Below are 24,262 nucleotides of genomic sequence, written 5' to 3'. Positions count from 1 at the left end.
GAGTGTATGGCTCACAGGTGAGGGGTGAGTGGTAGTAGCTGTCTATTCAGATGATGCTGGCAAGAGAATTTGGGGATTCTTGTTCTCTTTCTTACATTATAGATTCTAGTGCTTTTCAATTGGTTTTCTCCCTGAAATTCACATTTTAAGGTCTGCCATATATCAGATGTCACCCTTGACTTGGATTCAGAGTGCAAATATCATAATCATATTGAGATCAAGCCCTGGATTTCTTTCAGATAAATTTTCAGTATCTGTAAGAGAAAACCACATCACTTGCCTGTGAGGCTGTTTAGGCATTTTAGGCTCCTGGGATAGAATCAAAGAATTCTTTGGGTTGGAAGAGACCTTAAATATCATCTAGTTCCAACCCCTTTGCCATGGGTAGGGATGCCATCCACTAGACCAGATTACTCAGGTCCCCATCCAACCTAGCCTTGAAACCTTCAGGGATGGATTTTACATGAAAAAGATTCAGCAGAACTTGAGGGAGTCTAATTATTTTTCATAAGCATGAATGGGTGCAATAACTTAGAAATATCTGTATATCAGACACAAGTACAGCAGCCAAGGAAAAGTGAGATTTTCACTTGCAGAGGAAGGTTGCTTTCCAACAGGCCTCACAAATAACTGTAAAAATAAGACTCAACTCCCATCAAGAAGGTGCTGAAGAAGTTATTGCACTGACAATAATTTCAGACTTGGGTGAAAACCATCCCCCACATTGCTAAGGGGAAAAATGTGTCTCTAAGAACACATTGTCAAATACATCTGTCCTGTGAAATAAACCAAATTGCTGTATATGCTGCCTTCTGTTTGAACATGCTTTTCTCTCCAAACCCAAACCTGAGTCTTTCAGACAGCATGTCATGCAGAGACAAAGCTATGGTCAGAAAGAAGTTTCTGTTGCTTTTGGCACCGTTCTCTTGCTGCACTTTTTCAAACCTGGAGTTTGACCCTGTGTTTTCCTTTATGAAAGTGGCAGGTTCTTCTCTGCTCCATCTTGCAGGACATCCTTTTTTCTGATGCTGATAGGAATACTGAGAGTGTGATTCATGCTCCTTAATTGTCCCCTTGTGCTTTCTGCGTAAAGTTCATGTCACAAAATGTAAAGTAGCAAGAAGGAACCTACATTTTCAGCACATAATCCCCTAGAGACTCAGCAGGCCGGTCTCATTCTCAGTTGAGACAAACTTCAACAATGTTGCCAGCATCAATATTGTGAAGGCAAGCCCTGCAAGGTATTCAGACATTAACCCTTAAAACAAAAATCTGATTTGTAAAGCAACTACCAAAAGCAGTCTCTTCTTCATGACATCTTCATGCTTTTCTAAGCAATTATTCCCATTTCACAAGTCAGAAGACAGGTATTGACACTGGTCAACAGCCGACTGAACATGAGCCAGCCCTGTGCCCTGGTGGCCAAGAAGGCCAATGGCCCCTGGCCTGGATCAGGAATGATGTGACCAACAGGAGCAGGGAGCTCATTCTCCCCCTGTACTGGGCACTGGTGAGGGCACACCTGAGTGCTGTGTCCAGTTCTGGCCCCTCAGTTCGGGAAGGATGTTGGGACTCTTGAGTGCATCCAGGGGAGGCAATGAGGCTGGAGAGGGGCTGGGAACACAAACCCTGAGAGAAACAGCTGAGGGAGCTGGGGTTGTTTAGTTTGGAGAAAAGAAGGTGACCTTACCACTCTCTACAACTTCCTGAAAAGTGGTTGTAGGCAGGTGGGGCTTGTTCTCTTTCACCAGGCAGCAACTAACAGAACGAGAGGACACAGTCTCAAGCTGTGCCAAGGGAAATAAAGGTTGGATATTAGGAAAAAGTTCTTTACAGAAAAGGTGATAAAGCACTGGAATGCTTTATCCTTGCCCAGGGAGGTGGTGGAGTTATCATCTTTGGATGTGTTTAAAAAAAGACTGGATGTGGCACTTGGTGCCTTGCTCTAGTTGAGATGTTAGGACTGGGTTGGACTCGATGATCTTGGAGGTCTCTTCCAACCTTGTGATTGTGTGTGTGATCTACTATGTATGTGACTTCCAGGTTTAAACCAATTCAAGAAAATTAAGCAGGCTTTTTCTTGATTCAGCTTCACCATTTACCAAGGTGCTGAAAGAAAAATCCAAACTCTGATGGACCCATATTGCCCTAAAGGCCTCAGCTACCAAATTTAGTATGTAGGAGGCAACTAGCTGGCTGGTAAAGAGACTCTTCCTCCAGCAGCTCTGAAGAAGCATCAGCAAGGAGGAGTCTTGGTCTCTGGTGGATGCTTACCCTTGCACAGGGCTGTAGACTGGGGAAAGAGCCTGCCTTTAACTCCAGACTGGCTTTATCCCTATGCTGCTCTTTCTGACATGCCATGGAGAAGCCACCTTAACCCTCATCAGCTTCAGGCTTCAGCTCACAGAGGCTGAGAGGGGATTTTTTTCAGTCTATGTTGTAACTGTTGAGTTAATGCAGTAATTTAAGAAAGTTTTCATTGCCCAAGGACAGTACAAGTTCCTGCTATAACATTACCTCTCTTGCTCTGAGCAGCCTGGCTGCTGGTCACAGGGCACCTGACCTGCCATCACCTGTAACATGAATATCCTCACACCAGCTCAGGGGGGATGTGAGTTACTGATGGTGGAAGATAAAAGACAGCTACCAGATTCCTTTTCCATGGAGTTAATGTAGGCAACACGGCCCAGGGTGCTGAAGCCGAGTGCTTCAGGATAAACCTAATGGATCTCCAGGCTCTACAGCTCTCATTGCAGCCACCAAAGCACAGATGCCACAGCTTGACTCCTTAAAGTCAAGGAGCTGGACTTTGATTATCCTTGTGGGTCCCTTCCAACTATGGATATCCTATGGTTCTATGTTGTGTGATTCTGAATCTCACTGTGAGCGCCTGAGCATGGGATTGAGGTACCCAGACACAGACATTTTACATTATTTGATGTGCTCTCCCCTGGGGTCACCCACTGAAGCTCTGGAAAGGCTCTCCTAGGTCCTACATCTTACCTGCCAGTCCCTGTCAGTGTCTCTGGCCCCATATATTGTGGATGGTGACACCCAACCATTCCTAGGCACCAAGTCCTGCTCCAGAAGCTGTCAAATGCAATATTTAACAGGGGAGAGCATGGCCAGTTTCCACATTAAAAGACTGAACCAACAGAAGACTCTATTTTAGTTTTTTTAAAAATACATAATTTTTAAACTTTTTTTGTTTTAATAGCCCAGAATGTAAAATCTGTGTTTGTCTCCTAACCAGTTCTGTGGTCAGAGCACAGAGTTTGGGCTTAGCTACCACAGTATTTTTATTGTCTCTCTGGAAAGAAAAAAACCCCACAGGCATTTGATACAGCTTCTAAGAAGCAGCTAATTCAAAACTGTTTAGAAAACAAGTAGAAACTGTTAAATAATTTAACAGAAAAAAATATTTTCCCCAAATGATCCCATTGCTTTGTTCTGTCTTTGTAATTTGTTTATTTGACAAGCAAAAAAATGAATGAAATAATGGTCTGTTTGCTATAATTACAGTAATTTACACATGATTTAAAAAAGAGGAAAAAAAGAGCAACTGACAATGATGCCACAAATCCCATGTGTACCTTTTAAAAATCTGAATAATATATTGTCTGGCTCTCTAATGCAATTTTAGCAGTACATTGCCACAGGGCCAAAACAAAATTTAACAAAAAATCAGCCTATTCCCAGGTATAAACCTTAGATTCAGTGAACAGACTGCATGGTGATTTACCACACACTTGGTCACAGAGACAGGAACACTGAGATGCCAAAGGCACAACTTTCCCTTACTCAGGGGTGGTAAGGAAAGAGCCACCAGCAGTGTCCTGCCCTACCTGCCAGCTCCTGCCTGTGTGTTCACCATGCACAGTGCTGGACAGACAATACTCACACACGGTCACCTGCTCAGGCACAGAGGCATCTGCATTTTCTGGAGGGCAGCTTCTGACCATGCCCAGGGCTGTACCTGTAGGTTTACTGGCTTCCCAGATGGCAGACCTACTTTGGAAAGTAATCTCAGGCTACTCTTCCAAAGACTGAAAGACTTTTTCCAAAGACAAACAGACTGAAGCAAAGACTGTGGCAGTTTTTAAAATCCTCCAAATACACCCTCCTTTCTTACCTGTTATTGCAGGCGTCCTTTGAGGCACATTCCTGTAGGGCTTGCTTCCGCAAGAAGTGGCAGCTGTAGAAACCTCCCTTTGATGACTAAAATCTGGGTGAGTACAAACACAGGTCTTGATCTGGGTCTGCAGACCAGAGTATTCTGTCACTAACGACTTGTACTCTGCTCACTAAGAACAGATTCTGACTGGTAAATGTCATTTAGCTGGCTGGAGAGAAAACAAGGTGTAAGAAAAAGCAGAGAAATGGCACCCACTGAATTCAGGGTACAGAGACAGTCTGGGGTGTCTCTGGGAACAGACTGAACAGATAGCCATATGCTAGGGAATATGCTGGAACAAAGGGAATTAGGCTGCATCCCCTTTTACGGGTGGAAAATGCTCAGAGATGCAGTCTATCTCTAAATCCTGCACATTTTTCAATTGCTTTTTGTCCTGGGGTGACTTTATGATACTGGTATTCCCAATCTCCTGCTTCATATATATATATTGAATTCTGCACCATTAAGATTAGCTTTGAGAGCTGGGGGAAGTTGAAACTGCTGGAGGCTGATGGGAGTTTTTTCTCCTGACCAATTACTAGCCATTTCTGAGAAATGACAGCAGTTTTAACCATTGAAAAGTAAGATCAACCTGTGAACACCTACTTTAGGATGTAAGTCCAGGAATTTCTTGTCCTCTTTGGTTTCCAGCCTTTGAAGAGGTAACAGGGTCTGGCTCGGCCTCCTCCTCCCGCCCAGGCCGGACAAGGCCGCGGAAGGTGAGGGGGGAGGCGGGCGGGCCCAGGCCGGGTCAGGTTCCCCCGGCTCGGCTGCAGTTCCTGCTGCTGCTGAGTTTTTATCAGAGACTGCTGAGTAAAGAGAGAAGTCATCGAAGATAGCTCCAGCCGCCATTCCAGCAGAGATAACAGAACCAGCTACAGGGCCTGGGCAAGATTTTAACCCTTTCATTACCCAAATGAAACTTGCAGATTAATCCTTTTTTTCCAGAGAGAGAGAGAGTGATCAACATGTAAAAGAGACCCTATGAATTATCAAAGACAGCAAAGAAAGGAATTAAGCCTCAGAGGAACTAGAGAAAGAAGGAGATGCTTTAATAAGCTGAACTGTTTTTCTGTTAAAGCTATAGAGATGGACAGTAATGTTCTGAAAAAAACTCCTTTAATTCATGACAGAGAATAATGGGAGGAATGGAGTGTTTTAAAGTGTGGATTTTGAGCAAATGGTGAAGTGGTTGTGATGCAGTGAGGTGCTGGAACAGAGGGAGAGAAGTAATAGTTGAAGATTTGTGGCCTTTAAGAGGCAAAAAGAAAACTTCTGTTTCCAGGGAGGCTCACAGAAACAGATGAAGAGAACTTTTGCCTTTGAATAACTCAGCCTTAAAAATGACATCCCTAGACTCATTGACCTATAACACACCTCAGAGTGATGTTGATAGTAAAAGGCCTTAAAATCTTAGAAAATTCAGGGACTTAGAAAGAAAGTTAGGTTTGGAAAGCCCTGGGAAAAGCAGGCCCTGGAAATGTTAGGCCTTGTGCTTGCTAAAGACCAGGTCAAGCTGCACCTGTGTATTCAGTATATGATAAATGATACAATTGTTAGATGTGATTAGATATAATTATTGTTTAGAGAACATGGGAAACCATGTTAAGGGGCTAAGGGGGGATCACAAGAAATTCATGCTTAGGTAAAAACAATGCATACAATAGGACAATATAAGTTTAATAATTAATATGCAAGTTGCATAACGATAGAGTATAAAATATGTTCAACTCGAAAACCCAAATCGGGTCAGATTTGGGTACGTGTACCCCTGACACCCAGAGCTCTTTAAATAAAGCACCTTCATATAACCATTCGTGGTTATGTCTGTTCCTGAACGCTAACAATGTGAAATGGGAGGAGACAACGATCTGATGGCAGAATTTCCAGGCACCTGGCATCAGAGAAATAGAAAGCTATGAAGAAAAACAACTTTCTTGTGAAAAACTCCATAAATTAGCAGAAGAAGATTTCTGTTTCTGTACAAAGACTGATGAAAAGGTTATAGCAAAAATTGAGACTGTTTTAACCACCAAAGTTTTTTTGTCTCTATGTTGTCATGTGAACAAGGGAATGGTTGGGTAGTGGGGGAGAAAAGGGTTGTTCTGGAGGTTTTATTCTGGTTTCTTATTCTTGTAGTTTTTATTAATAAACTTTCTTTGATCCTTTTAAGTTTTAAACCTGTTTTGCTCTTGTTCTAATCCATATCTCACAGCAAGAAATAAGTAAGTTTTCTAGTGATTTTTTTTTTTAGTTGCTGCTTTAAAACCACAACATTTATTTGGTGTATTGGCTGGGAAATCTAAACCACTACTAAAGATGCATGTATGTCCCTTGTGTTCCTCACACAGACTCTTGGAAATGGCTCCTGTTCAAATTAAAAGTGTTATCAAATAAAACCCTTTCATCTCCTTCAACTGGATGCTACTGCACCACCTCACATACTGTGGATTGCACTAGATGACCCTTAGAATTCCCTTCCAACCCAAATTATTCTATGATTCCATGACCTCACAGGAGTTTAAGACCCTGAATTTTGTTTAAAAGAACAGCTTTATGTATATTCCCTTCTCACGGTGCACTAGAATGTCCTGAATTCTGTGACACGCATGGCACATCAGACACAAGATGAGAGCGAACCTGTAGAGACAAAGGAATCACCATCATGACAGGAATTAAATGTCACATTTGCATGGCCCAGCTAACATGTTTGACTTCCATAATACTTTTTCATTACCACCACATTTACCCAAAACAATGTCTCATCCCATGTTAGGAGGTGCTCTCAAATAGGGACCCTGCTCTGCCTCATCACTGGAGGGATGAAATCTCAGCCTGGACTAAGAAAAATGTTTCTGTTAAATGTGTGATCAACCCATTTTCGTAATACTCAAATCCAGCAAACTAACCCAAGAAGCAGCAGAGTAACAGATACACCATCGAGAGTTACTTAAAAGTGGTGAGCTTTTCACTTCATGGTATTTTCACTTTGATTGGTCTTTGCATAGCAAGAAACACAGTAAAATCAAATCAAAGAGTTTATTTGCATAGGAAATAGCAAAAATAGCACCATTGAGAGCTACACAGTAAAGACTTTGTTTAACCCTGGCATTTATACTTGTTATTTAATTTAATTTTTCAATAAAGCAGAGACAAATTTTATCTGTTCCTGGGTGAGAAAAGACTTCAAGGTTGGCAAATGCTTATCTCTGGGCTTTAGCCTCAGGGTCTGATTCTGGGCTGGTTAGCTACAGCTGTGGCTTCTGCTTGGGCTGGCCAGTTTGGAAGCACCATGCCATATGGTGAATGTGTTAGCAGGGCAGGGTGCCTCTTTTCTGTCTCCAAAAGAACAGATGAGATTCCCAAACACATTCAGCACTTAGTGCCTGTGTCAGGTCCATTACTCCCATCTCTCACTACAAACTGCTTTGTGCAGAAGAGGTTTGACAATGCAGCTGCTTTGCTGGCTGGCATATATCCAAGGCCTGATCACTTCTCAGATCTGCTCACAATGAGTGGCATGGCTTGGTCAGAGGGTTTGGGTCACATATGACCTATTGTGAAGGTCTTTTCAGACTCCATCCCCTTTTTACTTTGTCTTTGCATTCTAAAGTTGATTTTGGCAATTAGCTGATAAGGAGAAATAGCCAGTTTCTGGCTTGTTGCTTTCACCCTCAAACACAATTTTCCCCCATGATTCTGAACATCTTTGTGCTCTGATCCTTTCATCAAAGATCAACATCCTCCTAGACCAGCCTGCACTATGCACCAGCCCCCTAAGTAAAACAGCTTGCTAAGTTATTGTCCTAATGGATCAACCAAAATGGTGATTTGGGCCACAGTTGCCTTCCTGAGTTTTTAATACCAGGGGACTTTCTATGCTGCTCTGGCTGATTTTTGGGTGAAGCAGTGGTAGGGAGCTGTGCATGTGGTGACAGGGGATTTGGCATCCTTGACCTGACAGAGGATAACCTTGAAAAGGCATATCCCTGACAGAGGTAAGTAAGCTCCATTTCTTGGAACAAAACTCTCAAATACAGGGAGATCTTAGATCTTCTGTGTCATCCCTTCAGGCCTTTATTATGAAATTCCACATGACTCCATGAAAAAGTAGTTCCTAAAGAATATTGATTCAGTTATCAGCAGAAGAATATTAAATTTAACAGGGATATTCTGGAAAACACACACTAGTTGTTCAAAATTCTCCATTGGGAGTTGGATGTACTAGAGATACCTTTTCTAGCTTTGGTATGACTTTATCTTCCTCCCCTCCAAGTGAATGTCAAATAGCACCAACAATCCTGTGCCTGTGTGTCACAGTTAATGCCCCAGGCTGCAGGATTTGATTTCAGTTGAAAAGGTGAGGGATAAAGCTTTGTAAAGAATTAATCAGGTAACAGATTAAAAATTTGGCATTGGAATGGTTTTGCATAAACAGTCACACAACGCATTGCTATTATATGCTCTTCAAAAGAGGAAAAAAATCCCACTTATTTTTAACATTTTAATATGCCCTGATGTTAGAGAAAACAAACATAAAAATAAGTTCACATATCACATCAAAGATAATAATAATAATAATAATTATAATTCATAAAAATAATCTGACCGACCGGCAGCATTTGTTGGCTTTAGAAGGCCTCCTGCAAAAGAAACACAGCTGAGGACATTAGAGAGCTCTTGGCAGGTGTGAGGAATTCAAGTTTTCAAAACAAGTCTGGGGGTGCTCCCTGCACGCTATGGCCCTTTGACATTGGAGGGCCGCGCAGCCAGGCTCGCATAGTAAGCGCACTGAGAGGGGTCACACTGTCCATTGGCTCCCGGGGGTCCCTGGGGACCTGCCAGACCTGGCACACCGGCTTCACCTTGAGGGCCAGGAGGTCCTGGCATCCCATCTTTGGCATAACCAGGCTCCCCTGGGAGGCCTGAAATAGAAACAAAATGCCCTTGGTGAGTGGCACCAGAGTAACATGCCCAGCGTGCAGTACTCTGCAGTGTAACAGGAGATGGCTTTGCTGCCAAACTTGGGTGTAGACAGCAGCTTCCACAGGTTTGGATGTGCTAGGATGCATCTTGAGGTTATAACTAGAGTGTCTCATCTGAAATTAAGATTTCCACTCCCTATGGCAACCTTGGGATGCTCAGCTTTGATATGGCTGCACTTCCTCTACCTCCATGCTGAAGTCGTGGAGCTGCATGAGACAACTAATGACATACAGCTCTGACAGACAGGAGGTGAGAATGGGAAAGTGGAGGCAAGAGCCAGCCTAGGGAGGTAACTCACTGCTGCAGAGCATAGTGGGCACATTGTTATTTGAAGGCAATGCAAGGCCAGTCTGCTGAATGCAGACTATGGGGTTATGAGGGTTTCCCATAGTTCTTTTCCCAAGAAAGCAGTGGAGGCAAAACTGATCAATGGTTCCTAATTTCAGACTGCAGACAAACTGTATTTGCTCCTGCTTTGTCAGTAACAGTAAAGCAGAAGCTGTATCCCCAAGGCACATGTGTTCAATATGACCTTTTATAACATCTGAAGATGCCTGAAGCTCTGGGTTCAGCTTGGTCACCGGAAGATTCTGCCAAGGACAGAGAAAACACTTCACAGTGCATCTAATAATTAAAGCTTCACTTTGGATTTGACCCAAAGGTCAGTTAACTTAGCTGTAACTGAGATGGCTCAGTGTATTCATTCATCAGGCTGAGGAAATAAAGGTGGCCAGATATGATGTTAGTGATATAGTTCTGCCCTTTGGGCCACATCCTACAGAAATCGTGTACGTTATTTTTATGTCATCCTGATCACCTCTCTAGTACAGCAGAGACCTGTGTCCTGGTAGTTGTTCTAAGTGATGTGTTTTGTGGAGTGTTCCGAGTAACACACCTGGAATTCCTGGAGGACCCATTTCCCCTCGTTGACCAACGCCAGTGTCTCCTTTCTCACCCTTTGCTCCTCTTTCTCCTTTAGAGAAGGAAAGAAAAAATATGAACTGATGAGTGTGATCTATGGAAATAAACACTGTTATAGGTCTTCCATTCACACTGAAGCCAATATATTTGGTAAAAACAGTTCCTAATTGTGGCCAATCCTCTGAGAGTGGACATCAAGTGAGAATGAAGACTTGCCCCACTCTTGTTCTGGCCAGAGATGAAACACACCAGCAATTGCTGGTCATACTCAACACCTCTGGTTCAACAGACTGAGGTTGCTTCCAATACCTGCATTTTGAGGACAATTTATAAACTACTAAAAGGAAAGGTAGATGCCAAAGTGGAGTGGACACATCCTTTTATTGGACTGCCCCAACACACCAAGTTTCACTTACCTTTGGGACCAGTTGGTCCAGGTGGCCCTTCAGACCCTGTCTGTCCAGGCCGCCCAGGCTCTCCCGGAGGGCCAGTTCTTCCTGGGAGTCCTTCCTTCCCAGGGGGACCAGGAGGTCCTGGTCTGCCATGGGATGCTTTTACCTGTGCAGGCTGTATCTGAGCCAGGATATAGGGTAACTTTGCTGTGAAGAGAGGGAAATGGATTTGTTATACTAGAAGGACTATGCTCCAAGAGATGGAGAGCCAGAAACAGGGGCCCAGTAAAGTCCAAGTACTGTCACAGCTGAATTTTCCAGGACCACCCATTTTTTGTTCCCCCATAATCCATGACTGTGACTCCCTGATCCTTTCTAAATTATTTAAATCTCATTTCTTGGTAGCCTTAAATTTCTCCTAAATTTCATACTTTATCATAAACTTTTCACTCATCTGCTCCTTATACTCCAAGAATCTGAAATGTCCCTTCCTTTAGTTGTGCAGCTGATGGATCCCTATTAAACTGGGGCCACTGCTGCTCTGAGAAGGAGAGCCTTTTCCTACTGCTTCTGTTATGCAGAGATGCCACATGGCTGCTGTATAGGGAGAAAGCTTTTCTTGTTCCAGGCTGTTCCAGGCAGGCACACACTGCCTGCCATTTCAGTGCTAAGACCCTGAACAACCATGCTGTTTTTGGCTGGGGTGGAGTTAATTTGCTTCCCAGGGGCTGGTAGGGGGCTTGTTTTGGATTTATGTTGATAATACAGAGATGTTTTTGTTATTGCTGAGCAGGGCCTGCACAGAGCCAAGGCCTTTTCTGCCTTCTGTACGGCCACAGTGGGGAGGAAATTGGGGGTGTGGGGAAGGTTGGGAAGAGACACAGCCAGAACAGGTGACCCAAACTGACCAAAGGGATATTCCACACCACATGGCATCATGCTCATATAAACTCATCATATATAAAGTGAGGGGAGGAAGGGGGGAACATCTGCAGTGATGGTGTTTGTCTTCCCAACCATTACTGTGATGGGGCCCTACTCTCCTGGAGCTGGCAGAACACCTGCCTGCCCATGGGAAGCAGAGAATTAATTCCTTGCTTTGGTTTGCTTCTGGCCACAGCTTTTGCATTCCCTATTAAGCAGTCTTTATCTCCACCCATGAGTTTTCCAGGTTTTACTCTTCTGATTCTCTCCCTGATCCTGCTGGTGGGGGAGTGAGTGAACGGCTGCGTGGGCCTTGGCTGCTGACTGGGGTTACACCATGACAACCTTGAGAGCTCATAAAACTCAGCATCACATAAACATCCAACAGAATAGAGGGAGGGGAGTGTTCTATCTTCTCTTCATTTATCTTAAGTGCTTTCAGACTGGTGTGGATATTGAAGACTGAGAGTGTGTACATAAAATCTGTGAAATAATCCCCCCATTTACCTGTGATCTTTAGCACAGAACAAAATGCCTGCAGCTGTGTGTCAGCTGCATCAAGAGCTGTGTGAGGACTACAGCTCTGCATTTCACTATCAATGGGATCAGTAGTGGTCTGCAATTCACATACTTTGAGAGAAACAGCAGCCCATATCCTCTCCAGCCCCTCTTCTTATACTGATGAGTATCAAGTCACTGGCAAAAATCAGGAACATTTCGTCTCCAGCTGGGACCTTAAAAGTTTACAATCTACTCTGATTACTTTCTGTGCTATTGCTGGGAACATCGAAGCCTGGGGAACTGTAAACCACATTTCATTTCACACATCTTCCAAGCAAGCTTGCTGCAATACTACCTTTCTTAAGCATGAAAGGTTCAGGTGCCAGCACAGCTATGGGAAGGAAAGCATCCTTCCATACTCTCAGATCCATCTTCTGGCTTCCTGATACCAACTACTTACCATCTAGCTGCTTGGATAACTCCTCTTGGATGAGTCTCCTCAAAGTCTCTAGAGATGGAGGTTCTCCCTAAAGAGTCAGAATCACAGTGATGAGACTAGACATCCACAGTCAAGGGATCAGATGCTTATAGGACAAGGGGAAACTGTCTTAAACTAAAAGAGGAGAGATTTAGATTAGATGTTAGGAGGAAATTCTTTACTGTGAGGGTGGCAAGGCACTGGAACACACTGCCATGAGAAACTGTGGGTGCCCCACCCCTGGAAGTGTTCAAGGCAAGTTGGGTGGACTTTGGAGTGACCTCCTCTAGTGGGTGGCATCCTTGCTTATGGTGGGTGGGTGGTTGAAACTAGATGATCATCAAGGTCCCTTTAACCCAAAACACTCTGTTGATTCTATGATGTGCAAACTGAGCCCTCCATAAAGGGCTCAGCAGGTGCCATATAATCATGCACGGCACACACCGGGCTGCTTGCTCTGCCTAAAACAGGAATGTAAATGGACTCAAAACGATCACAAAATAATTTGAACTGGAAAAGACCTCTGAGATCATGAAGTCCAGCCTTTGACTGAACACCACCATGTCAAGTAAACCATGGCACTGAGTAACATGTCCAGTCGTTCCTTAAACACCTCCAGGGACAGTGACTTCACCAGTTCCCAAGGCAGCCCATTCCAAGATTTAATTATCCCTTCTATGAGGAAATTCTTCATAGTGTTAAAAATAAACCTCCCTGGCACAGCCTGAGACTACGTCCTCTTGTCCTATCACTAGCTGTCTCAGAGAAGAGACTGAACTCCATGTGGATACATCCTCTTGTTAGGCACTTATTGAGCAATAAAATGGCCCATAAGGGTCCTTTTCTCCAAGATGACCAAAACTAGCACCCTCAGTTTTCACAGGAGTTGGGTTCCAGACATTTCACTGTATCTGTTCTCTTCTCTGGAACTACTCCAGAACCTCAACATCCTTACTGAAATGAGGGGCCCAGAACTGCATAGATGTGACAGACTGGCATTTAAGAAAACAAAGAAAAACACCTAAGGAAGTTAAAACTACTGGCGGCTGATGGGACTTTTTCTCCTAGCCAACAGCTGGCCATTTCTAAGAATTGACAGCAGTTTTAACCATTGAAAAGTGAGATCAACCTGTGAACATCACCTTAAGACCTAAGCCTGGGAATTTCTTTGTCTCTTTGTTTCCAGGCCATGTGGCCCAGGCGGGGGCTGGGCTGGGCCTGCCACAGCTCCCGGCTGGGAGATGGGGCCTGTAGGGCTTGCCCCGGGCTCTGGCCAGGCCAGGCCAGTCCCTGGCACGGCTGCAGTTTTTGCTGGGACTGAATTCACCAGAGACTGCCGAGTAAAGAAAGGAAAAAGCTCTTGACCTGCGGTAGGCTGAGACAGTGACCACACTCTCTAGAGCAGCTATGAAGAACCTTCCACCACAGACAACTCCAGCTGCTACTCCAGCAGAAGTCACAGAACTATCTACAAAGCCTGGGCAAGATTTTAACCTTTTCATTACCCAGATGAGACTTGCAGATGAATCCTTTTTTCCAGAGAAAGAAAAAGAGAGTAATCAACATGTATAGAGACTTTATAAACTATTAGAGACAGTAAAGAAAAGAATTAAACTTCAGAAAAGGTAGAGAATAAGGAGATGCTTTATAATCTGAAATATTTTTCTGTTAAAGCTATGGAGATGGACAATAGTGATCTGAAAAAACTCCTTTAATTCATGACAGAGTATATTGGGAGGAATGGCGTGTTCAAAGTGTGGATTTTGAGCAAAAGGTGGAGTAGTTGTGATACAGTGAGGTGCTGGAACAGAGGGGGGAGAAGTAATAGTTGAAGATTTAGGGCCATTGTAGAGGCAAAGAGAAAACTTCTGTTTCCAGGGAGGCTCACAGAGACAGATGAAGAGAACTTTTGCCTTTGAATAACTCAGCCTTAAAAATGACATCCCTAGATTCATTGACCCATACACACCTCAGAGTGATGTGAAATGGGAGGAGTGAACTGATGACAGATTTCCGGGCAGCTGGCATCAGAGAAATAGAGAGCTATAACAGAAATAGCTTTCTTGTGAGAAACTCCATAGATTAGCAGAAGAAGACTTCTGTTTCTCTACAAAGACTGATGACAAGACTAGCAGGAATTGGGACTGTTTTAAACACCAAAGTTCCAAACTTTTCTGTCTCTATATTGTCATGTGAGCAAGGGAATGGTTGGGTAGTGGGGGATAAAAGAGTTTTCTGGAAGTTTATTCTGGTGTTCTTATTCTTGTAGTTTTGTTAATAAACTTTCTCTATTCCTTTTAAATTTTAAGCCTGTTTTGTTCTTGTTCTAATCCATATCTCACAGCAAGAAATAAGTAAGTTTTTCAGTAATTTTTTTAGTTAATGCTTAAAAACCATGACAATAGAGAATATAATGTGTAGGCTCCCCAGTGCCCAGCACAGAGGGACAATCACTGCCCTGGTCCTGCTGGCCACACTGCTGCTGACACAGAAGGCCAGGAGGCCACCGGCCTCCTTGCCCACCTGGGCAAATGCTGGCTTCATGTTTGGCCCCTGTTGGCGAGCACCCCCATGGTCTTTCCTGCCAGGCAGCTTTCCAGCCACTCTGCCCCCAGCCTGGGGCACTGAGGGGATTCTTGGGACACAAGGGCAGGACCCAGGCCTGGCTCTTCTGGAACCTCACCCCACTGGCCATACACCATCAATCCAGCCTGTCCACATGCCCCTGAAGATCCTTCCTACCCTCCAGCACATCAACACTCCCACACACCTTGGTGTCATCACAAATTTCCTCCTGAGGATACCCTCAATGCCCTTGGCCACATCAGCAGGACAGACACTGAACAGGACTGGCCACGGGGGCCACCGCTACTGACTGGATGCTAATTCAATACAGCACCATTCCCCACCACTCTCTGGACATGGCCATCCTGACAGTTCTTAACCCATCAAAGAGGGCCCCTGCCCAAGCCCTGGGCTGTCGGCTTTTCCAGGACTGTGATGTGGGATACAGAGTCAAACGCTTGGCTCAAGTCCAGAGAGACTCCATACACAGCTTTTCCCACAGCCCTGAGGCGTGTCATCCTCAGCGCAAAGGACATCAGGTTGCTCAGGCAGGACCCGCCTTTCCTAAACCCTAAATCTGGCCGGGCCTGATCCCTCAGTTGTCCTCTCTGGGCCATGTGATCCCCCTCACGATGATCTGCTCCAGAACCTCACCAGGCCCCGAGGTCAGGCTGACAGGCCTGCAGTTCCTCACATCCTCCCTGCAGCCCTTCTTGGGCCTGGGTGTCCCATTGGCACCTCCAGTCACCTGGGACCTCCCTGACTGGACAGGAATGATGACAATAAAGGATGGGAGAGTTGCTTGGCAAGCTCTTCCATGGGCTCCCTCAGCACCCCTGGGGGACTCTGGGCCCCATAGACTTGTCAGGGTCTTAGCGGCTCTGCAGGTCACCAATGACTTACACCGGGATTGCAGGGGGTCAGGTCTGCTCCCTGTCCCTGTGTGCCAGCTCAGGGGACTGCTTGTCCTCCACATAACCCATCTGACTCCTGAAAGCTGAGGCAAACAAGGCATTCTGTACCTCAGCCTTTTCCTCGTCCCTTGTGACCATGTTCCCCTAACCCTCACATCAAATAAAGAAAGGAGATTTTTCTTTGGCACTCCTGTGTTCCTAATCTCTTCTAATAAAGACTTTTTATTGTCTTTTACAGTAGTGGCCAGATTAAATTCAAACAGATTTTTGCTTGCTGATGATCCTTCTGCCTGGGTTCAGGGACGCAACACATGTTGGGCTGGGTGGGTAAAACACTTCAGCATGGCACAGGGCTTCTTTGGGGATGTTTAGGGAAAGAACACACAAGGTAGGACAACACAGAGTTGTAGGTCATTTGGGAGCAGAACAAGCAAAGGTAAAGTCAAAAGGAAAAGGCCTAAAAAAGGCCTTTGTGACCAGGCTTGGCTGCATGGAAACCACCAGGCCTCAGGGACAGGGCATGGCCTTGCCCACCAGGCCTTTGTGACCCGCGGTGACATCACGTGCAGAGGCCATTGTGACACAGGTCAGCGTCATGACCATGGGGGCTATAAATACCGACAGTCGCCACTCTCGGGACAGCAGCTCTCTGAGGAGACAGCAGCTTCACTGGAGGTAGCAGCTTCTCCGAAGGCAGCAGCTACTCGGTGTGCTTGTGGCCAGTGTTTGGCAAAGCACACAGAAGATGTCCAGGAAGCAGCAGGCGAATGCTCGCGGCCAGCCCCGTGAGTGGCAGCCCCTGCTGTACAAGCGGCATGGGTCAGCGGGAAGGCAGGACCATCACCTGCCGCCCATTCAACCTGGGTGTGGGGACCCGCTTGGCATTGAGACCCTGCTGGTTTGGAAACAGCTGGAGCACTCAGAGAGAGAGGTGCTCCTCAAGCTGATGGGAGGGCCCAGCAGCAGCGTCTGTAAGGACGTTTTCAAAGAGCTGGGCCCACATCTGCGGGAGAACAGGCCCATCGCGTCCACTCTGAGAACCACAAAGTGGTTAAGTGGACGCCAAGGAGGGGAGGGAATGCGTCGGCCCACCGGGCAGAGTGTGCGTGACAAGCAGCTGTGCCTAGAGGATGATGAGGCTTTGCTGCGTCGTGCGGATAAAACGTTGCAGGAGGTGGATGAGCTGTTGTTTGGATGCAGCTTCTCCCCCCTGCACGACAAAGAAAGCCCCACGACGCCCAGGTGCATCCTCAGGGATCCACCAAGCCCCACTCTGGAGCCAGCTGCAGGCCCCACGGTGCCTCACAGCACTTGCAGCGTGACCAAAGACGCTGCAGGAGAGACACCAAAGTCCTCTGAGCTGGTGTCTCTGGACCAGTTGCTGGCTGAGCTGGACCCTGTCTCTGATGACTCGCTGTCCTGTGACGCTGTTGTCAAGGAGCTCCTGGAAGACTGGGAGCAAGAAGAGCTCCATGACAGAGAAGCAGCAAGAGAGAGGGACAGCGAGTCAGAGAGAGCCTTGTTTCTGCCACCGCAAGGCAAAGGTGGATGTGTCCTCAGGGATGAGTCAAGGGTCACCCCGGAACTTGCTGCAGGCTCCCAGGTGCCCCACGGCACTTCGGGCGTGACCACAGACTCGGGAGGACGGGCAGAAAACAAGGCAGAGACAGCAGCTCCTGACCTCTTGGAACAGCTGTGCTCCAGCTCTGGCGAGTCACTGCCCTGCGATGCTCTTCTAAACGAGCTCCTGGAAAAGTGGGAGGAAGAAAGAGGAGCAGCAGGGCAGAGTGACAATGAGCCAGAGAGCGCGCTGTCTCTCCCAACACAAGAAGAAAAAGAGCCAGCATCTTCGACTGCAGACAGCAATGAGGGCCTCAGCGAACCTCTCTCCACGGCACTGCCCGAAGAGGCAAACACGGCTGCAGTGTGTGCCTCGGCTGCCGTGGACGAGGCCGGCGCAGCATGGCTTGAGGCTGGCTGTGCCCAGGCCGCCCCTCCCCAGGCAGAGCCCCGCAGGGCTGGGGAGCCGGCAGGGGCTTGCCCGCTGCCTGCCCAGCCCCTGGCACGCAGCGCTCCTGCTTGCCCCGCCGGCAGCGCAGCCGTCCCGCAGCCCCCGGCCCCACGGCCATGGCGCTCCATCGCCAAGACGGCCCGGCGGGCTCTGCGCCGGCTCTTCTCCTTCAGCTGCCTCCGGGGGCAGCGAGAGGACTGAGCCCAGAACCAGGAGGATGCCCTGAGATGCCGGCTCCCCCTGAGAATGGTCAGCTCCCAGTGGCAGGTCCGGGTGGCATTGGCACCCCACCCCAACTTTACCCCTTCTCCCCTTCTCCCTCTCCCTTTTCCCATCCCTATCCCTCTACCCCACATTTCTTGTTAAATAAAATCCCCGTTGTTAACTTTGGTAGATAGTCTCTTTGGCACCTTCATTCACACACAGGCATCTCTCACTGACCACACTTTACCAGGGGCACACATCTGCACACAGCACTCCAGGTGTGGCCTCCCCATAGCCCAGCACAGAGGGACAATCACTGCCCTGGTCCTGCTGGCCACGCTGCTGCTGACATAGAAGGCCAGGAAGCCACCGGCCTCCTTGCCCACCTGGGCACATGCCAGGTCATGTCAGTTTGGATACTCTAAGCCAGCACCCCCATGGCCTTTCCTGCCAGGCAGCTTTCCAGCCACTCTGCCCCCAGCCTGGGGCACTGAGGGGATTCTTGGGACACAAGGGCAGGACCCAGGCCTGGCTCATCTGGAACCTCACCCCACTGACCATACGCCATCAATCCAGCCTGTCCACATGCCCCTGAAGATCCTTCCTACCCTCCAGCACATCAACACTCCCACACACTTTGATGTCATCACAAATTTCCTCCTGAGGATACCCTCAATGCCCTTGGCCACATCAGCAGGACAGACACTGAACAGGACTGGCCACAGGGGACAGCACTAGTCACCAGACACCAACTGGATGCAGCACCATTCCCCACCACTCTCTGGACATGGCCATCCTGACAGTTCTTAACCCATCAAAGAGGGCCCCTGCCCATGCCCTGGGCTGTCGGCTTTTCCAGGACTGTGATGTGGGATACAGAGTCAAACGCTTGGCTCAAGTCCAGAGAGACTCCATACACAGCTTTTCCCACAGCCCTGAGGCGTGTCATCCTCAGCGCAAAGGACATCAGGTTGCTCAGGCAGGACCCGCCTTTCCTAAACCCTAAATCTGGCCGGGCCTGATCCCTCAGTTGTCCTCTCTGGGCCATGTGATCCCCCTCACGATGATCTGCTCCAGAACCTCACCAGGCCCCGAGGTCAGGCTGACAGGCCTGCAGTTCCTCACTTCCTCCCTGCAGCCCTTCTTGGGCCTGGGTGTCCCATTGGCACCTCCAGTCACCTGGGACCTCCCCGACTGGCCAGGAATGATGACAATAAAGGATGGGAGAGTTGCTTGGCAAGCTCTTCCATGGGCTCCCTCAGCACCCCTGGGGGACTCTGGGCCCCATAGACTTGTCAGGGTCTTAGCAGCTCTGTAGGTCACCAATGACTTACACCGGGATTGCAGGGGGTCAGGTCTGCTCCCTGTCCCTGTGTGCCAGCTCAGGGGACTGCTTGTCCTCCAGATAACCCATCTGACTCCTGAAAGCTGAGGCAAACAAGGCATTCTGTACCTCAGCCTTTTCCTCATCCCTTGTGATCATGTTCCCCTCACCCTCACATCAAATAAAGAGGAGATTTTTCTTTGGCACTCCTGTGTTCCTAATCTCTTCTAATAAAGACTTTTTATTGTCTTTTACAGTAGTGGCCAGATTAAATTCAATTATTTTTTGCCTTCTGATGATCCTTTTTATCTGGTGTTGGGGCCAAATGCTGGGACACATGCTTGGCTGGATGGGTAATAAAACTGTTGGCCACCAGCAAAAGGCTTCTTTTGGGATGTTTAGGGGAGGAACACAAGGTGGGAGAAACGAGAACTGCAAGTCATTGGAAGAAGAACTAGCATAGGGAAAGAGAGGGACAAAGGCCTAAAAAAGGCCTTTGTGATGAGGCTTGGCTGCATGGAAACCGCCTGGCCCCTGGAACACAGGGCGGCCGTGCCCACCAGGCCTTTGTGACCCGCAGTGACATCGTGCCCAGAGGCCATTGTGACGTGAGTTCGTGTTATGACTGTGGGGGCAACAAATCCCTGCAGTGGCCACTCCCAGGAGAGCAGCACTCTGAGGAGGCAGCAGCTTCTCTGGAGGAAGCAGCTCCCCTGGGTGATTGTGGCCAGTGCTCATCAGAGCACTCCCACAATGTGGAAGAAAGAGAAGGCAAATGCCCATGACCAGCCCCGTGAGGGGCAGTCACTGCTATCCAAGCAGCAAAAGGTGAGGGCCGGGGATGGAGGGAGAGGCTGCAGTGGGAGGTGGGGGAAGCCCTGGGGCACAGACAGCCAGGCCTGGCACCAGGCCACGCTCTGCAAGGGAGCCAATGATGGGATGGCTCAGGCACAGCAGTGACCCTGAGGCAATGAGCACAGCTGGGAACCCAGCCCAGCCTGGCTGCTGTGGCCAGCACCGGCCCTGGGGCCAGGCCTGGGCTGGCTGGCAAGTGGGGGATACCATGCTCACACAGCCACCTCCATCCCACTCCTACCCCTGCTTCCCACAGGTGACCCACAGCCAGCCACAGGGACCACCTCAGGTCACCTCAACAATCAAGATGCCACGCGGCAGTGTCACACAGACACAGAGACTGTCTGTGTCCGACTTGCCGCCTCTCCATGGCCCTCAACTGCCACTGGAACCTCCTTACCAGCTCAGCCCTCAAATGCAAAGAGCAGCCTCTGCGAGGGTCAAGCTGCCCCCTCTGCCAGCAGCAGCAGCCTCTGGGTCTCCTCCCAGAGGCACAGCACATGTTTTGGGCTCTGTGGCCAGTGGCTACCAAGAGCTCATGACACCTTCACCATGGGGCACTCTGGCTGCTGGTGGGGCCTGGGAAACACCTTCCCTGACAAGCAGAACCAAAGGGTTCTGGCATGGGTCAGTGGCAAGGCAGGACCATCGCCTGCCACCCGTGCAACCCGCACACAGCGTGCAGATCTGCACTGGGAGCCAGCCGGCTTGGCAGCACCTGGGGCACTCTGAGACAGAGGTGCTCCTCAAGCTTCTGGAAGGGCATGGTAGCAGCACCTGCAGTGATGTGTTCAGAGACCTGGGCCCGTGTCTTCGTGAGAACAGGCCCATTGAGTCCACCCAGAGAACCACAAAGTGGTTGAGTGGGCGCCAAGGGGCAGAGGCAATTCATCGTCCAGCCAAGCAAAGTGCGCATCACAAGCAGCTGTGCCCAGAGGATGATGAGGCTGTGATGCTTCGTCTCTGTAAAATGAGTAAGCAGCTGGAGGAGATGGAAGACAAAGTGTATGATGTGATGTTTAGAGACATCTTCTCCTCCCTAGAAGACAAAGAAAGCCCCACAAGGTCCACATGCATCTCCAGGGATCCACCAAGCCCTACCCTGAAGCCAGCTGTAGGCCCCTCGGACCTGCACAGTGCATCCAGCGTGACGGAAGTTGCTGCAGGAGAGACACAAAAGTTCTCCCAGCTTGTGTCTCTTGACCAGTTGTTGGCCGAGCTGGACCCTGTCACAGACAACTCCATGCCTTCTGATGCTCTCATCAAGGGCTCCACAGGAGAGGCAGAAAACAACACAGAGATTGCACATCCTGACCTGTTGGAACAGCTGTGCTCTGTCTCTGGGGACTCGCCATCAAGTACCCTTCTAAACCAGGTACTGGAAATATGGGATGAAGAAGAGCTCCATGACAGAGCAGCACCAGGAGAGATGCAGAGTGAGCCAGAGAGTGCGCTGTCTCTCCCAACACAAGAAGAAGAAGACGAAGAGACAGCACCAGTGGCAGACGGTGATCCCTGCAATGAGGGGCACAGCGAGCCTCTCCCCATGGCTCTTCCTGAAGAGGCAAAGATGTCTCTGGTTTGTGCCTCGCCTGCCGAAACCGTGGAGGAGATTGAAGTGGAATGGCTTGAGGCTGGCTGTGCCCAGGCCGCCCCTCCCCAGGAAGAGCCCCGCAGGGCTGGGGAGCCGGCAGGGGCTTGCCCGCTGCCTGCCCAGCCCCTGGCACGCAGCGCTCCTGCTTGCCCCGCCGGCAGCGCAGCCGTCCCGCAGCCCCCGGCCCCACGGCCATGGCGCTCCATCGCCAAGACGGCCCGGCGGGCTCTGCGCCGCCTCTTCTCCTTCAGCTGCCTCCGGGGGCAGCGAGAGGACTGAGCCCAGAGCCAGAACCAGGAGGAGGCCCTGAGATGCCGGCTCCCCCTGAAAATGGTCGGCTCCCAGTGGCAGGTCCGGGTGGCATTGGCACCCCACCCCAACTTTACCCCTTCTCCCCTTCTCCCTCTCCCTTTTCCCATCCCTATCCCTCTACCCCACATTTCTTGTTAAATAAAATCCCCATTGTTAACTTTGGTAGATGGTCTCTTTGGCACCTTCATTCACACACAGGCATCTCTCACTGACCACACCTTACCAGGGGCACACACCTGCACACAGCACTCCAGGTGTGGCCTCCCCATAGCCCAGCACAGAGGGACAATCACTGCCCTGGTCCTGCTGGTCACGCTGCTGCTGACATAGAAGGCCAGGAAGCCACCGGCCTCCTTGCCCACCTGGGCACATGCCAGGTCATGTCAGTTTGGATACTCTAAGCCAGCACCCCCATGGCCTTTCCTGCCAGGCAGCTTTCCAGCCACTCTGCCCCCAGCCTGGGGCACTGAGGGGATTCTTGGGACACAAGGGCAGGACCCAGGCCTGGCTCTTCTGGAACCTCACCCCACTGACCATACACCATCAATCCAGCCTGTCCACATGCCCCTGAAGATCCTTCCTACCCTCCAGCACATCAACACTCCCACACACCTTGGTGTCATCACAAATTTCCTCCTGAGGATACCCTCAATGCCCTTGGCCACATCAGCAGGACAGACACTGAACAGGACTGGCCACAGGGGACAGCACTAGTCACCAGACACCAACTGGATGCAGCACCATTCCCCACCACTCTCTGGACATGGCCATCCTGACATTCTTAACCCATCAAAGAGGGCCCCTGCCCAAGCCCTGGGCTGTCGGCTTTTCCAGGACTGTGCTGTGGGATACAGAGTCAAAGTCATTCTCTGTTCCCAGCCTGCTAGAAAACCATGGGCTCAGTGGTTTAAGCAGGGAGCTGGGTCCCGAGGTCACTAGTTGCAACACTGTTCCCATATCCATTCTTAAGAAAATCTCCTTACTATGCATTTATAGGACAAGTTATAGAAATCACATCAGGAGACATCTCTGCCCTATCAGATCACAGCAGAGATCCCATGTTCTTTTTCATCATGGCACATTTCCTCACAGAGAGATGTACATATACCCCAAAGGTTCTAATGCTGGGTATCTGGACTTGGTAAAAACACTTACATTGGATGTATATCCCCTGCCAACAGGCCTTATCTCGGGAAACAGAAGCCAGTACATGCATATGATACCTATTCTTCCAAAGCAGTACAAGGTTTTGCCTGATTTCAGGCTGTTGAAGAGAGGCAGGGGATGTGGCTTCCTGGCCTTGGCCCCTTACCGAGCCCTCAAGGTACAGGATCTTTATTCCTTTCTCTGAGGTCTTTTGCGCTGTTGCTGTTGTACAGCTGCAGTAGCTGTAGAAACTGAAAGTAATGTGAACAACTCTGGATGATGTAACTAAAAAAATTATGAAAGCATTTTTGATAAGTAGAATAATTTTTTAGATTGTGGCTTTCCAAGTAAATAATAATAATAAAAAGCTTTTAGGGTAGCCAGGCTCTTGCTTTTGCAAAAGCTCAAAAGAAAATTGTAACTACATTTAAACAATAAACCATTTTCAAGCAGCAAGAGCAAACATTTCTTTTATAAATCAGAAAGTAAGATGTTTCACTTTAAATATAATTTGCAATTTTTTTTTGGCTAAAATTATTCTTTACATTTCTGCCAGTTTTGAAAATGTGTCTGGTCAACCTAAAGACTTCATTCTTTTGTAGATCAGCTGCTTATAAAAGTGTTGCTTTTTCCTCACACTTACTCTTTTAACATGCAAGGATGCAGTTTGTGTCCTCTTTTTATGAAAACCTAGTGAGTTCTTCTGAATCAGAAGTTATTCATTAAAAACATGAGATTTAATTAAATAGCTAAGTGACATTTCAGTTTTAATCAATAGCATTGTTAATAAGTACAGAGTTGGTCTATTTGTTACCTTCTTGCTGTCACAAATTTTGCATGAGAAAAAGATGTGTCACTGGTGACAAAAGAAACAATTTTGTCATTAAGTACTAAGTATTTTTGATAGCTCTTAGTGTATATCCCACTAAGTAAACATAATTGTGAAGCATACTTTAAAGGT

At 48.1% G+C, this 24,262-nt stretch overlaps 3 protein-coding genes across 8 annotated transcripts in view; 1 reads left to right on the top strand and 2 right to left on the bottom strand.

Moving 5' to 3' along the window:
• The window catches only part of FAM135B (family with sequence similarity 135 member B), a 286,821-nt gene extending 281,740 nt beyond the window's left edge, over positions 1-5,081 (bottom strand). For 2 of the 6 annotated variants that reach the window (XM_086877994.1, XM_086878035.1), the window contains exons 1-2: positions 4,781-5,081; positions 4,133-4,343 (exon numbers count right to left, since the gene is read on the bottom strand). The gene's annotated coding sequence lies outside the window, so the exon portion shown is untranslated. The remainder of the gene's footprint in view (positions 1-4,132; positions 4,344-4,780) is intronic. The other 4 variants (XM_086878011.1, XM_086878017.1, XM_086878004.1 and 1 more) reach the window with 3 other exon arrangements.
• A 2,118-nt stretch (positions 5,082-7,199) lies between these two features.
• Positions 7,200-24,262, bottom strand: part of COL22A1 (collagen type XXII alpha 1 chain) — a 251,184-nt gene continuing 234,121 nt past the window's right edge. The window contains exons 62-65 of the mRNA XM_086877981.1: positions 12,359-12,425; positions 10,498-10,680; positions 10,056-10,133; positions 7,200-9,099 (exon numbers count right to left, since the gene is read on the bottom strand). Of these exons, the coding sequence (XP_086734107.1) occupies positions 8,912-9,099; positions 10,056-10,133; positions 10,498-10,680; positions 12,359-12,425 (516 nt within the window). The 3' untranslated portion in view covers positions 7,200-8,911. The remainder of the gene's footprint in view (positions 9,100-10,055; positions 10,134-10,497; positions 10,681-12,358; positions 12,426-24,262) is intronic.
• LOC147655279 (uncharacterized) lies at positions 20,030-22,320 on the top strand. Its single transcript, XM_086878146.1, has 2 exons — positions 20,030-20,222; positions 20,506-22,320. The coding sequence occupies exons 1-2, from the start codon at positions 20,148-20,150 to the stop codon at positions 22,120-22,122; spliced, it is 1,692 nt and encodes a 563-aa protein (XP_086734272.1). The 5' UTR covers positions 20,030-20,147; the 3' UTR covers positions 22,123-22,320.

Source organism: Cyanistes caeruleus, chromosome 1 (genome assembly GCF_971803275.1).
Source record: "Cyanistes caeruleus chromosome 1, bCyaCae1.hap1.1, whole genome shotgun sequence".
NCBI lineage: Eukaryota > Metazoa > Chordata > Aves > Passeriformes > Paridae > Cyanistes > Cyanistes caeruleus.
This window is presented reverse-complemented; position numbering and strand designations above follow the sequence as displayed.